Raw genomic sequence first — 16,366 nt, 5'->3', positions numbered from 1 at the left:
GGCTCGCCGCCCTCCCCCCGGCGCTCAGGCCGCCGGGGAGAGCGGAGAGCCCCGGCTGGGCTCGCCGCCCTCTCCCCGGCGCTCCGGCCGGTCGGGGATTGCGGGCCCGCGGCCGGGCTCGGCGCCCTCCCCTGCCGCGCTAGGGGGGGTGAGGTTGGGGGCGGCGGGTGGCTTTTTTGCCTAGGGCGGCAAAAAAGCCAGAGCCGGCCCTGCCTCAGGTCACCAGATACTGGTACAGTCCTGTTTTGGTACACCGCAAAGGCAAAAATATTTGATGTTAAGAAGTATTTTATGAGCCCTAGGAACATGTCATCTCCAGCCAAGTAGGGGTTAACCACATTAGAAGTAGGTCATCTCAACCTCCCTTTTGAAGTTATGGTGGGATTTTAACACAGGACTATTGCAAGCACCCATGCTCACCCGTATCCAAATGTCCATGACAAAGCCATATAAGGTTCCATGGCGCCAGCCACGATGAGTTCCTTTCTTGTATTTGAAATCATGACAAGGAAAGCAGGGTGAGTGAATGAGGATGTGCAGAGAACTCAGAGAGCTCCAATTATAGGTGAGTAACTTTCTTCATCCAGAATTGCTCCTACAGATACTCAGTTTTGGAGAGACCATCCAGTTTCCAGAAATGGTGGACTGTACTGTGTAGTATTTAATTCACACTGGGTTAATTCTCTCCTGAAATGACCCTCTGACTGGCTCTGAGCAACAATTAAATCCTTGCTGGAGTCTATTCTGCCAACTGTTTCCAAAAAACAGAGCCCCAATTGTGCAAGTATTTGTAAAGAGGAGTTTCTGTTGTTTTGCAGGAAAGTGAAGATGATGCTGTGTAAGGCTCCTTTTCCATGCTTACTGAAAAGATTTGGCTGTTGGCAGTTGCTTGATTCCCTTGATGCAGTAGAGCATTGCCTACATGTTTTATATATCAATTTACCGGGTTTTGAACTTTGCTTTATTGCTCTGTAATTCCTTTGGTGATCTTTGTCATCTCTTAAAAATGAATATTTTTGCTCAAGTTCAGTCCTCTAAAACTTCACTTACCCTCCCTGAACTGCCAATATTGACAATGATTCTAATAGTTCCTGTAGTACTGCAGCTGGATGTTCTGGATCACTGCTACTTTAGCCTTTTCCTTCCCAATTTCACTATCCCTTTCATTAACTACTCTTGCATTAAGAACCCTGATCCTCCTAGTCATTTTCCAAAAGACAGAGGTGAGATAGCTACTAAACAATTCAGCATTCTCCACCTCCGGTTGTTGATGGTGGTGGTTTGTTTATTTATTTTGTTATCCCTCAATGTTAATTAGCAGATATATTTTCCCAAATATGTTTTTCTTTTAGAAGTTTGCATCCATCAGTGTCATAGCTCCCAATCTGTCAAATGACCCTACTGATCACTATGCTAATGACATCACACCTACTGGGGACACTGGAGTTCCTGGGGACCAGTCGTGAGGGTCAAGGCCAATCCTTATTTTCTCCAAAAATTATGGTTTTGTAATATTTTTGAAACTACATTGTACCTTATATCCCATAGGGTATAAAATATTATTAAAGGGGTTACAGAACTGCACGCTTTTGGACAAAAACAGCCACTTGCACGATCCATTTATTTGCCTTCAGGCTCTAGAAATAGATGAGATTCCATATAGATGAGGTGTGTCATTAATAGCATAGTAGCACTGGGGAACATCAATGCGACCAGGAAGCCAATAATCCATAAAAAGTACATTTAAATTAATTATATACACAAAATGTAACTCTCTCTTGCTCTCTTGGGTTATCTAAGACATCCAACATACAGTTCTAATGTAGGTACGGTTGCTGCTGTTTTAGGTGAACTTTTATGTTAACAACTGCGCTTACTTCATCAAATGTAAAATCATCCACATTTACTTCTTCATAGTCATCCTCCACTTCATCACTTTTAACAGCTGCAAGAGCACTGGCTAGTTTCTTCCGCAAGAGGAAACCCTTCCAAAATGCCTAAACAAAAATTTAAAGCATGTTATACAAGGCCATAGATCAAACCCAAATCCAGATTCTCTATGTTATCCCATTAGGAAGATAAAACATCTTAGACCTTGGTTTAATAGCTCAATGATCTGTTTTTTGAACTTTATGTGACATTTAAAACTACAAGACAAATTAAATGCCAGCATATGTCTAAAGCTCAGAATACTCAAGAGGTTTTCCTCAAGTAAGCAGAATGGAATCTTGAAACTCCCTCAACTACAAACCTAGGTCAACTAATTAATTATTTGACAATTCCTACAGGGCCTATTCTAAGCAGAGGGGGAAGAAGATATAAGAAAAAGTTGAGTGTTCACTTTCAAATTACTGAGAACAAAAATAAAAACACACTTATACCAAATTTCCAGTGGTTACAAGTGGCAATTCTTGTTGTCATCTCATTAACCTAAACCAGTCAACCACATCTTCAGTCACCGTCTACTCTACATTTTTTAAGAAAGAGGTTTTTTATTATTATCATCATCATCATCATCATCTAGGTAAAAAAGAACATACAGCAAAAAAATGAGCACTTAAATACCTGAAAATGATGCAAGACATTAGGAACATGTGCAAAGACATACTGGATACTTTAGGATAAAAGGCACATTATACACGGGAATATTATTTTTATAACTGTAGTTTTATGGATCATGGTTTTAAAGGGAAATTCCTGTTTTATGGTAGACAGTGTTAGAACTTGGATAGCAATTTTCCTTGCTCACTGAGAATATTCTACACTGTATAAATGAGAGGATATTGACATTTCCTCCTCCTTCTCAAAAATTATGTGCAAATAATAGCCCTGTATCTGCTTTGCCTTATCATTTGCAATGTGCTGCCACAAACTAATGATTTATCATAAACATAATGAAATGCTGAGACTGAAGATCTGCTTTCCTACTGGTTACTCTGTTGGCCTGTAACTACTAGGAACATACAATTAAAGTTAAATCAGGCATACCGTAGCACTTATGACTGGCTGGATTAAAAACTTGTATATTGGGTTATATCCTCAACTCTTCCAGAGCACAGGTGGCAGGAAAGGGCATCCTCATGGGTAAGTGTCCTGTGCTTGGAGAGCTCATTTCTAGAATTCAGAGAGAAGGAAAAGCCAGCATTTCCCCATAATGCTGGTCCTTTTCTGATACCCATTCTACATTCCCAGAAGACAAGTTCTGTTGAACAGATGCCACAATGTGATGAAATCCATGAGGCAAGCAGTAAAATTTTCTAAAGTAGCTTAGGATACTTAGTAGATTAAATCCTATTGACATTTAAATAAGATTTAGGCTTCAAAGTGCCTAAGGTATTTTTGAAAATGAGAAAAGATCCTAAATCACTTAGGTACCTTTGATGTTTTCATCCAACAAACACAATATGGAATAACTTTCAAGATAGGTTTATGTAAGGCCAAAAATTCTGGCAGTGTCCCTTTAATTTAAAAAGGACTAGAAAGATTTTGAAACTAAGAATATACAGGGTACATGGCATTATTTACCTCTGTCACCACAGTAAAATTAAAATCAAACTAATATTTTGTAAAAGACAAAAACTTTTGATGCTTATGCAGGATTTTATTAAACAAAAGGGTTTTCTGCTAGAATCATCTGTTTGGTTCAAGAAAAAAACAGAATGAACATTACTTATAAATACAGCTAATTAATCAAATCATTCCTTACTAAGTCTAACTGTAACAAATAAAGAGAACACTGTAGCAAACCAACCTGAATAAGGGCAGCAGCTTTATGCTTCTGTTCTATAGCGTCTGTGAGTTCATTGCTTTCTTTTTTGCAGTAGACAGCGTTTCTCCTGGCAAGGTACTTCCGCCAAGCACACTGGATCTCCGTTGCTGCCATATGTAGTCTAGCACAGAAATGAATATCTCTGTGAATTATGTAGCCTCGCCAATATGACTGGATTAGTGTAGCTGCCAAGCTATGAACACCAAAAAAAGAAAGGTTTATGCAACTGAAGGCTCTACCAGTAACTGTAAAGACGTTCCCCATTAGATATGCATACATGTGTTCATCCACACACAATGGTTGAGAGACTCTTGGAAAATGCATTTCCACCTTCTACCTATTTTTACTTTTTAAACAACAAGACTATTCAAGAGAGTAATACAGTAGGGATGCTTTTAAATCTACACAATGATTTAAAACAGTTATGTATGGGGTGCCATGGAGTTACCCTTATGCAATCATAATATAGTTTATAATTTCATAGTGGTATAATCCTAGTGGTTAAAGTATTGTTCAAGTTCCATTTTGCTTATTGTTTTAAAAGTACAGTTATTAATTTAAATGCTGTAAAACAATCTTGATTATATTATAATCAGAATATTCAGATCTGTCAAATGGTTGGTGCTTTCTAAAGGTTTGGGGAATTCAAGAAATCAAGGCACATTCTCCCTACAGTGATCTGCAGATAAAATTTTTATAGAGAAGTTAATGTCTGATGGCAGTTCTAAGTTGTTATCTCAAAATTTTAGAAAAAAAACCCTTGCATCTCTTATATCAACAAACCAATGAAAGGACAGAAGAATTGAGAAACACCCCACATTTCTATATTTTTTTGTTTTCTCTTCTTATTTAGGTGTAGCTGCTTAAAATGCGAAGCAGCTTACAGTGAAGCAGATACTCCGAAACAAGTCACAGCCTCCCACAGGAATATTTTGAAGTCAACAAGTTAACTCAGAGATAAGTAAATATTAAATAGAAAATATGTGGCTTTTTAAAAATCTGAACTTCTAAGAAAATACTTAGGGAAATTTTAAAAATAATTGATTTCACCATAAAAAGTATGTTTTAAAACCTTGCTTAAGTACTGATGAGCAAGCGCAACCAGGGGTGGGGAAAGTAGGGATGCTGGGGGTGCAGTAGCACCCCTGATTTTAAGTAGTTTAGTTTACAATTTTGCCCAATAGCTTTCAGCACCTCCATTATAAAAAATATTCCAGCACCACTGGGTGCAACTCACAGTTAAGTGGATGGCTTTCCAAGAGCAGAATTCCTGGAATATTTATATTAGAAGAGTAACTAAAATACTTTAAATGCAATGTTTAGAAAAGGATTTAGATTTTCAAAAACACTCAGGTTTCATAATGGGCTACTATGCTCCCGCTCATTTCCACTGGAGTTCATTATGTATCCTGCAGTCCTTCTCAAGAAATACATTCATAATAAATTAATCAATTCCCAAGTACAACCAAACAAAAAAAAAAAAAAAGGAAAAACCCCAAAACACAGGGAATGCTGTCTGCATATTGTACTTCTAAGGAAACTGAAGGAACATACCTTTCAGTGTTGCCCCTCACAATGTACCCCAGGCTTCTATGTACAGTGTATTTTTGAAACTGGACACCTTGTCCTATCTGAACTCTTATGTACATAGGACCAAATCTTCACCTCCAGTTCTGCCTGCGTAGCCTGAATCAGTACAAAGCAGCTAGAAATCTGCCCTAAATGGCAACAGAGCATTGCACTTCACACAGGAGAATCCTTAGGTGGCACAAATCCAGTGTAGTTGGCTCTATGCTCCCCAACCCCTTTTGTACAGAACGGAAAGAGGCATGTTGGGAATGCCAAGAACAGGACAGATAGTTGGCTCTTCAGTCAGCACAGCTGCATGTGATTGGCCCAGGGTCAGGAAAATGGAGAAGTAGCTTTAACAGCACCTTCCCCTCCCACTTTCTCAACTGTAAACTCAGCACAGATTAGGACTGAGCCCTAATGAAAGTTACAGAACAAAAAAATCTTACTAACAGTGGTAAAAAACCTCTGGACTATTGTTTCTTCTTGTTTTATACAATTAGGCAGAGGGTTCATGTATTTAGTACCAAGAAAGGAAAAGTTAGATAGAAGTCGCATTTTTAAATTTTCTCCTTACTTTCACGCAGTTTTCAATTAGAATACATTTTAAAAATATTGTTAAAATGCAATCACCGACAAAATACCACAGAACTGTCATGCATAAGGGATATGAATTTTAACCATGATTAGGAGATGATAAGAGTTAAAACTTATTAAAAAGTCCATAGGAGGTGAACAGAAAAGACAAAGGGTTTGTCTACATGGCAAGTGACTGCACAGCAAGCCAGTGTGTTATATATAGCATACTGCGTTTTGAAGTAGAAGAATGCTAAGTCACACTCCAGGACTTTCACTGTGTGTAGCAGTGTCCACATAGGATGCTACTGCATGGCAAGCTAGTGCGCCGTAGATTCACAGCACGGTAACTTGCTGTGTAGACAAGCCCTTAATAGAACGTAATTGTTGTAAGTTTGTATCCCACTGGAAACTATTTTGAAAACTAACTTTTCACATTACGATTATGCAGAAATGGAACTGGGTTTTTATGGCAAATATTTGACATTTATATCTTACTTTTCCACACTGTTCTCAACATGCTGGAGATTCTCTCCCTCATTACTTGCAATAACTGTCTCTCTCAATGTATTTCTTGTAGTTGGGGTTGATATTTTACGGTTATCTTTGCTCTCCCCTTTGTGACTGATGCAACATTCAGTACTTTTCTTCTTTATTTTGTGCTCTTGATTACTTTTTTTTTGAGGCACAGGTACGGAGGAGTTAATGAACATAGGCTGAATGTGGCTTGTAGTAATCCATCTTTCAGAAGGATTCAACAAGCCCTGCTTATTTTCCTTTGCACCAGCGATAAAGAGGTTATTTTGCTGTAGCCTGTCGGTGGCTGTTTGCTTCAAATGATCTTGCTGTGCTTCTGGTTCGTCTCTGTCAGCAATGTTTAGGTCTCCATATTCATGTGCATATCGGTGTTCATTACTAAGTTTCATCAGCTCCTTAAAATACCAGCACTGACTCTGTGCAGCATCCAAGGAAGAAGCATTTCTGAAGAAAGATAAAAATGCAATTACATTTATTTTAGACAATTGGAATTATATTTTTAAAACAACCATGCCTTTATTTTCTAATGTACATAAACCACGTATTGGATGAGTTTAGCACACACATAACATTGTGAACACTGAGTACTAAATGACTCTTGCTTTAATTGCCAATTTATAATATTCTGAAATTGTTTCTTTTCCCCTCTTTATTTTTCCAATATTTTGAATACACTAACACACATTAGTTTGCTTATTTTACTGTACCAGTAGCTTCATTAGAAAATTATTTTTTCTTGGTGTTCAGACTTTGGGTTTGAAATACGTACAGGGGTATCTATTTCACTGCAAATTTTAGTGCGGTTAGGAGCATATAGTGCAGAAAATTCTGGAGGATTTGAGTCTATTTTATTTTATACACCAATAACCTTATGAATCTATTGTAAAATAGGAACTAAGCAAGACAAAGTAAAGATGGTACTAAATATGTCTGAATCTAGAGTAGAACATAACAAAACACAGACGCCAACCAACAAGCCTCAATATCTAGTGAGGGTCTAAAAGAGAATAAAGTCTAAAAAGACTATTAAAAATGGAGAAATGCTACAATTTCATTATCTGGGGATCATACATATCCAACCAAGGAGGCTGCTCCAAAGAAATCAAAAGATGATTAGAGATGGATCACTCAGCCATGGTCTTTATATGAAAGTGTGGGAAAACTCGCATCTCAAAGTGCATGGAAGTTCAACTGGTGAACTTTAGTTACTTATGGATATGAATCCTGGGAAACTAATGCTGCAGACAAAAAGAAAATTGAAGCCTTTGAGATGTGGTACTGGTGAAGACTCTTGTGCATCTCCTGGACAGAAAAGAAGAAAAGCACTTACATTCAAAATATTATCAGAGAGAAATGGATTTGGCTCTTGGAAATCAACAGGTGAAAACTTATATTTTGTGATCAAATCAACACAGACATGAAAATATCCTCGAACAGATTATCATGAAAGCAATAGTGATGGATCATTATAGTAAAGAACACACCAATGAGAAGATGGATAGAAGATTTGCAGCAGATCGCTAGGAGTTCAGCTGCTGTGTGTGTGAAGTTAGCGATAGATTGAAAAGGCTTCCGAAAATTCTGCTATGATGTCACCAGATGTCAGCCAGAAACAAATGGACTTTACTACTACTACTATTATTATTGACAAGCCAGCAAAGACTTTGCCTAACATGCTAGATGGCAATTTTGCAAAAATACATGTAGGCATTAGTAATGCTCTGGCAAAAATGTCTTATTCTTATCTGGATCTTTACCCTACAAGTACATATTTAAAAGCACCCTTTCACCAATGCTGGCAATATAAACACTAATAATGCACCATGCCATCTGATAGTGTAGAATGACTTACTTTCCTGAACCTAAATTATAGCTGGTTTCAGTATTCAGCGTATGTTGCTTTAATAAAGAATTATTACACAATTCTGTGTTTAAAAGAAATATGAGTTGTGACAAACAGTATATGCAGACTGTACACTCAGACATTACATTAGATTCTGTTTGTAATTGTGTAGTAAAATAATTCTGCATAGAGGAAACACATAGAAGTATCATTATTATTCAACTACAAAGTACAAAAGTCCCTTACAGATACATAAAAGAGTTTACTGTTTATATTTCTTCTTTCACATTCCCATAACAGAGCTTGCCTGTCATTTTCACTATTTTAAATAGTTACTATTTATAAGGTTTTCAACTTCCATCAGTATCTATTACTGAAACTGAAGTGTTGTATTTCTTAATATAGCTATTTATTAGTAAGTGTCAAAAGATTACATGGCAGGCATTATTAGAATACAGAAATTTAATTTTTAAAAAACATAATTCTTAAGCATGGTAAAAACAAGACATTCGAAAGCAGAAACTGCACAGACAATTTATTTGAGCAGCAGTGGTATATGAAACATGGATTAGAGAACCAACCAGTGATTACTTTTGGCAGATTACATAGCTGAGGTCGTACCTACAGGGGCTCATAACTTAGTGAGATGTGAAACAGACAAGAAGCTTGCTCTTTTTTCAGTCTGTTCTTATTCAACGTTACATTAAGTCAGTCAACTTGGAAAAAGTATCGCAGTATGTAAGTATAATAGCTGTGCTGTTTAGGCTTATGTAGGTATATTTTGTTTAGGAGTTTTTGTGTGTGTTTTTTTAAGTGCACTTTTCAATGGTTTTTAAATCATCCATAAAATGTGCTTTGGGCCAAAAAAATATAACATACAGGGTTGTAACCCAAGTGAATACTTCTTTAAACCAAATTTCATAAGAGTTGTTTCATCTATTTCCAATTTACAAGTTTAAATTTAAAAATTACTAAGGGTCAAATTTTTAAAGGATCTTCAGATATCATTGACAACAGAAGATAGTTAAACTAAAGATTAATTGTGAAACAAAATTTGGATATGAGAATTATCTACTTGTAATCGCTCTTCTCAAATATATCCAAAATTCTGGGTGCATAGTGCTATATTATGGCAGGAACTGCCATAGCTTTAGAATTTTGTTGTATCCTTCCCCAATACACCAGCAATTGATATTTCCCATCCTTATTGAGGGCTGGAGCAGTCCTAAGTGTCTGTAGTCACTTTGCAGGAAAGTGATTTGCTTATTGAGGTACCAGTTATAGATCCACAGTTGAGGACACTATAAAGTTCTCTACATGGTAAATAAGTAGTGGGCAAAATTTTTAGCAAGGAGACAGTGCTTCAAGTGGTAAAGTGGTGAGGAAGCATCAGTGCTTCATCTGCAAAACCGAAGTCAAGAATCACAATTAAAAATACAGCTGGCTATGGAGATGTGAAAACTCTTACTGTGTGCTGTAAGAATAAGAGCATGCAGTGTGAACACGTTCTGGAAACCAGAGAGAAACCTGGACACACAAAATAAGAATACATCTAAATACTATAGCCCTGAAAAGTAATCAGGGCAGTATGACCTAGAACCCAGGAACGGTCAGACAAAATGAACTGTAAACACAAACTAAATGGACCTTCTACAGGCCTCATCTGCAGAGTTTGCTACAGATAATGGTAAAAAAAAACCCTTCCAATACTGAACTTACGCAGTAAAGAAGGAAGGTGTTACTAGTTTAAAAGGTGGTTAAGGTAGGACAAAGTTGACTCTTGATGAGGTGATTCTTCCACTGCAAGCCCACATAATACATGCATATAATTTGAAACAGAAGAGGATAAACACTCCATTTAGGATATACTGACTATCATGTATAGAAAAAAATGGTTACCTACCTTTCGTAACTGTTGTTCTTCAAGATGTGTTGCTCATGTCCATTCCAATTAGGTGTGTGCACGTCATGTGCACAGTAGCCGGAAGGTTTTTCTGCTAGCAGTACCCGTCGGGTCAGCTTAGGTGCCCCCTGGAGTTGCACCTCCATGGCGCCGTATATAGGGCCCTGCTGACTCGCCACCACTTCAGTTCCTTCTTGCTGGCCTTGCTCCGACAGAGGGGTAGGCAGGTGGGTCTTGGAATGGACATGAGTAACACATCTCAAAGGACAGTTACAAAAAGTAGGTAACCATTTTTTCTTCTTCGAGTGCTCGCTCATGTCAATTCCAATTAGGTGACTCCCAAGCAGGAACTCAGAGGTGGGGTCAGAGCTCATGGGTTTGCTGATTGAAACACCGCTCTGCCAAAGGCTGCATTGTCTCTAGTCTGCTGAGTAATGGCATAATGCAAGGGAAAGGTGTGGATTGAGGACCACATTGCAGCCCTGCAAATTTCCTGGGTTGGGACCTGGGCCAGGAATGCCACTGAAGAAGCCTGCACCCTCATGAAGTATGCTGTCAGCATGGGGGCAGGTACTTTCGCCAGATCGTAGCATGTTCAGATACTTGAGGTAATCCATGAAGAAATTCTTTGAGAAGAGACTGGGAGCCCCTTCATTCTGTCTGCTACTTTGATGAATAGTTGAGTAGATTTTCAAAACTGCTTCATCCGTTCAATATAGAAGGCTAACGCCCAGCGAACACCCAAAGAGTGAAGTCTTTGTTCTCGGCTGTTTGCATGTGGCTTGGGATAAAAGATTGTAAGAAAAATGTCCTGATTAAAGTGAAACTGGAGACGACCTTTGGTAGGAAGGCTGGGTGTGGCCGAAGCTGAACCTTGTCCTTATAGAAGATTGTGTAAGGAGGTTCAGATGTTAGAGCCTTAATCTTGGATACTCTCCTGGCAAATGTTATTGCTACCAGAAATATTCCCTTTCACGAGACAAAGCAAAGAAAATGTTGCTAGTCGCTCAAAGAGGGGCCCGATACTCTGGAAAGAACCAGGCCGGGATCGGTTGTTGTACTTGAGGGTATAGCCTCTCAAGTCCTTTAAGGAAGCATCCAACTATTGGGTTGGCGAAGACCGACTGGCCCACCACACCTGGGTGAGAGGCGGAAATGGTAGCCAAGTGGACTTTTATTGATGACACAGAAAGCCCTTACAGCTTCAGGTGCAGAAGTCCAAGATAAAAGGTACTGTCGAGTGCGCAGAAGATATGCATTTCTGCAATGACCAAATTGTGAATCTCTTCCATTTGGCTAGATAGGTGGCCTTAGTAGACGGTTTCCTACTGCCAAGGAGGACTTCCCTATCTGGATCAGAGCAAGCAAGCTCCATCAGGTTTAGCCCTGGAGCTTCCAAGCCATGAAGTGGAGAGATTCACAGTTGGGGTGCTGAAGACGGCCGTGGTCCTGAGTTATCAGGTCCAGGAGAAGTGGTAGAGTGATCGGAGTTTCCACTGACAGCTTCAGAAGAGATGTGTACCAGTGCTGACATGGAGCTATCAATATTACCGAGGCTTTGTCCCTCCAAACCTTGAATAACACCTTGTGGATGAGTGGAATGGGGAGTACCACCAGAACAATTCCTTACTGGAATTCTAACTATATAATGACTAAACTAACTACAACTACTAACTACTGTTCTAACTATTTACAGAAAAAATAGTCTGAAGACTATTAGGGAGAAAGCTTACCGAAGCAAGAGAGAACAAGTGTTCTGGCTAACTGTTACAGGTGGAAAGAAGGAACTGAAGTGGGGGTGGGTTGGCAGAGCCCTATATATGGCATCATAGAGGCGTGACACCAGGGGGCACCTGAGCCAACCTCAGGAGTACTGTTAGGAAAAAAACCTTCTGGCTACTATGCACTCAGTGCACACATACCTAATTGGAATCGACATGAGCAAGCACTTGAAGTAGTGAGAATATCTCTGCAAAATAACACACCCAAGTCTTCAACACACAGTGTAAGAAGAGTTAGCATGACAGAATTACTCATATAGGAAACTAGAATGATAATCTGTAAATATAGCAAGACAACTCAGATACACCTCATGATATGAGAGAATACATCTAACAAACATGGGTAAAATGTTTTGTTTTGAGTGAAGAACCTTTAATACTAGACCTTGTGAACCATAAAATGGTAGATATCTAAAGCCCTTCAGAGACTACCTAACATTAAGAAGAGTTATTTTCTGGATTAAGAAGTTATTACAGTCCTTAATGTAAAGGTGCTAATATGTCACAGAAAGGCTTGGAAAGATTTATAGTTTCCTGATTTATCTGGGCCTGTTTCAGCAAAGCACTTAAGCAAGCACTTAACTTCAAGCATATGGGTAGGCTCATTAACTTTAGTGGAAATATTCACCCACTTACAGTTAAGCATAGGCTTGAGTACTTTCCTGAACTGAAGAGTCTATCCCTATGCAAGTTACCAAAGAACTCATGAATGGAATGAGAAACACAGATCACGGATTTCTGTATAATTTTATGAAATATACACAAAAGCGTGTTTCCGATAAATAGCTAAAAAACAAATAGATATTTTGTATGGGATATTTTAAGATACCTTATTGTAATAATATGCAGTTCAGAATTCATATCACAAATATTTTATGTTAACAAAATCTGTAACCCCTAGTAAGGAATAGGACAATCACTACAGACAATGCATGATGGTCTCATCCCGGAAATGTAGATGTTGCCCCAGAATGAAAACATTGAGTGATTCCAGAGATTAATCAGCACAACAAAAGCTCCAATAAGATCCCTTATCAAAATAAAGCAAACATAAAAAAACCTGTGCAAAAATAAACTTGTAACAAATTTGAAAAAAAGCTGTTTATGCAACATATATAGTAGGAGGATGTCTGTTAACAAACACTGTACATTTTATTTATGCAAGCGTATACACCCACACGCACGCACCCACCCACCCACACACAGAGTGACCAGCTTCTTGGTTTCTAAAAGGACTTGACATTTCAGTGCTAGACAAGTGAATTATTTGAATTGATATATCCATTTCTTGGAGTATGTATCAGAACTAAATTAATAATGATCAAACAGGAAACTTTTGGCTGGCCCAAGACCAATTAATTAGTTACCTGCCTCATTATTACCTGCTTTATGTTATCTTTTTTAAAGTTATTCTGGGGAAGATGTTTTCTCCATACTTCTACATTATCTCCTTGCAAGACAATCTCAATCCCATACGTTTATTTAAGAAAAATTTACCACAGGACTGCTGCTCAAGCATCAAGTCTGGAAGTATGAGAGACTTTGAAGACCACAGTCTTCCCTTATAAAAACTTTGAGCTTTTACCTATGTACCTCCAATCATTTGGAGTATTATCAACACACCCAAGAAAAACTAATATGGAAAAAACCCTCAATGTGCCTTTAACAAAAATCAATTTATTCTAATCTTGGGCCACAAATACTAAAATGTATTGATTGAATCGGCCCTTAGAGGATAGACTTAAACTTGTTTGAAGGCCTTGACATGTTTGGATCTCTTAAATTTAACCTTAACTCTGACCTGGCTTTGTAAGCTTATTTTGAGGATAATTATAACATCATTGTAATGCTCTTTCTGTTTAAAATTACTAATATATACTCTCATTCTTAACGTAATTTATATTCCCAGACAAAATTTTAAATAAAATACAGGAAAACAATGAGGAAGTATCCTAAAGACATAACATTTTAAAAAGCATGCTTTTGAAAATAATTATATTTGCATAAAAAGATTTCAGATATCTACCCTTGTTCAATGGTCTTCTTTTTTACTAAGTTAATTTCTTCAATCTGGGCTTGACAAAATTTCAAAAAGCTTCCTGGTTTTGACTCTTTGATTCTTTCAGTTGAGAGTTTTGCAGGAGAATTTAGGTTTTCAGCATTAAGAAATTGCAAACTAGGAAGTATTTTAAGTAGGGAACACCTTTTAAAAGAGGAGAAAACAATCCATCATCAGCATTATGGAAAAACTTGCATTTTAGAATCCAAAGTCTAGAAATACCCATCACAACTACATAAAGAGATTGACCTTTAAGTATGTTATTTTACTAAACATTTTGGTATACATGAAAATGTTTACATAAAATTACTATACCTTATTTGATATTTATTTACTCTTTATTACTAGTAATATTTACTCTTATGGAAACCACAAAATTAACATAAGAAATCATTTCTTAGCAGCAATTCTTAATACTTTTTAGGTATATAGACACTGGGTGAAATCCTGGCCACACTGAAGTCAGTGACAAAAATTTCTGATTCAAAAGGGCCAAGATGTCATCCATTACCATTAATAACTCCATGAGTACCTGAAATATTTTTGTGGTTTGTTTTAAACAACTGATTAGAAGGCAATACAGAAAACTAGATCATGATGGAGTAACAAACAATAAAATAAAGCAGCACTGGCTGACCTGACACTTTTGGAGACAAATTCAAATACTGCATAGACCGCGAACGAAAATGGCATTGCAATCTCATCTCACTCTCCATTTGTATAAACAACAAAAACAAGACAATTCAACCTGACTCACAGTCTCAGGAAAGTCCATGTGAAACAGCAGGGGTGTTGCAAGTTATGAATGAGAGGAAAATAGCACGGAACTTGCAAATCCTAGTGCTGTTAATCACACATTTTTATGAGAATTAAGGGATGGCTCCTGCTCCAATCCTAGTCACTAGAATAGGTCCCTGCTTCTGTATATATCTAAATGGAACTCCCACTGACTTCAATAGAACAGGACTGGGTTAATTCACCCCCTTTAAAAAAAACACCTTAGATAGCTATTGGAATTCATTTTTAGTTTTCTAAAAGATGTATTTTAAAAAATATTCAGAAATGTGTAACATCTGACTTAATAGACTATGGGATTAACAATGCCTCTCATAGTATAAAGTCCATCCTGGAAGAAAGGAGGTTGTACCAGTGAAATCAGAGGGGGGAGGGCTAATGAATTTCCTGGGCAGCCCTTTCACATGCAAGGGATAATCTGGCACACAGATGTTAAGAACACTTTTTATGTGTGTCTAATTCGCCAATTAAACCTCATGGTATTTTAAATATTTATTTAGGACAATACAATATGTATTGTGTCCGATATTCCTTATTTTCAATTCAAATTTTTTTCAAGTTATCAAATGACAAAAAATAGCTTAAATTGGTAAAGTAGTATATCTTAATGCAGAGAATTTTAAATAAGTCTGAATTAGCTTTTCCTTTATTTAGATTTAAACAACACACATTAAAGAAAGCCTATTCTGCACTATAGGCACCTTTGCCATCAGTTAAAACTACATTACATAATCCTTCAGAACCAAAGCATTCCTTGACCACCCCTCATATTTAAAGAAAAGAATGTTACTTAACTGAGATCATATATGCCAAGTTTCAAATCCGAGCAAATTTCTATGGCTGAGTTACATTATCCAAAACATAGATTGGCAAAAGTCTTTACAACAGCAGTGCTATTTGATGCAGATATAAAGATTACACCTCCCCCCCCCCCGCCCTCCTTTTTATGGCAAATGTAATACTGTCTAAAATATACTTGAAATAAAAGGATCATTTTAGATACACTGGCCTTGAGCTTGTAGTGAAGAGCCAATGTTGAATAATGATACATTTAAAAAGTGCCATATCAAGTTGATTAATGCTGGAAGTAGTGTATCTTCGAGCTATGGGATCTCAACACTAGTTTTTCCAGCTGGGTTTCTCCTGGTGAAGGGCTGAGTCAATATTTCATTTAGTGAAAACTTCCTGGTGAATATTCTGTCACTTAAGAGGCTCTATTAATCATTACTGCAGTGAAACACATTCCCCTAGGAGCGCTCAGACTGATCCCAGGGTTTAATTTTTAAAAAGCAATTTCTTAGTACTTCAGTTTTGTTGGTGTTATCGCTGGCTGGACATGAAAGTAGGAAACCGATTGGAAAATTTTACAACTAATTCCTTTGTTGGTATCAAGGGGTTACGTAAAGTTCATTGGAACATATTGCCTGAAGTTATAGTTAATGCTGTATTCAACAAATCCATATTTTATACTATCCCAGCCTTTAAATCCTTTAGATAAATGAATCTCTTGTCCAATCATAAAAGCTCTATTGGG

General features: G+C 37.5%; 1 protein-coding gene across 1 annotated transcript in view; it reads right to left on the bottom strand.

Annotated features, from left to right (window-relative positions):
* Positions 1-16,366, bottom strand: part of LRRIQ1 (leucine rich repeats and IQ motif containing 1) — a 151,874-nt gene that overhangs the window by 85,550 nt on the left and 49,958 nt on the right. The window contains exons 14-17 of the mRNA XM_029910868.1: positions 14,005-14,181; positions 6,413-6,895; positions 3,752-3,962; positions 1,878-1,997 (exon numbers count right to left, since the gene is read on the bottom strand). Coding sequence (XP_029766728.1) covers positions 1,878-1,997; positions 3,752-3,962; positions 6,413-6,895; positions 14,005-14,181 — 991 coding nt within the window. The remainder of the gene's footprint in view (positions 1-1,877; positions 1,998-3,751; positions 3,963-6,412; positions 6,896-14,004; positions 14,182-16,366) is intronic.

Source organism: Terrapene carolina, unplaced genomic scaffold (assembly GCF_002925995.2).
Source record: "Terrapene carolina triunguis isolate 2854851 unplaced genomic scaffold, T_m_triunguis-2.0 Scaffold68, whole genome shotgun sequence".
Classification (NCBI taxonomy): domain Eukaryota; kingdom Metazoa; phylum Chordata; order Testudines; family Emydidae; genus Terrapene; species Terrapene triunguis.
This window is presented reverse-complemented; position numbering and strand designations above follow the sequence as displayed.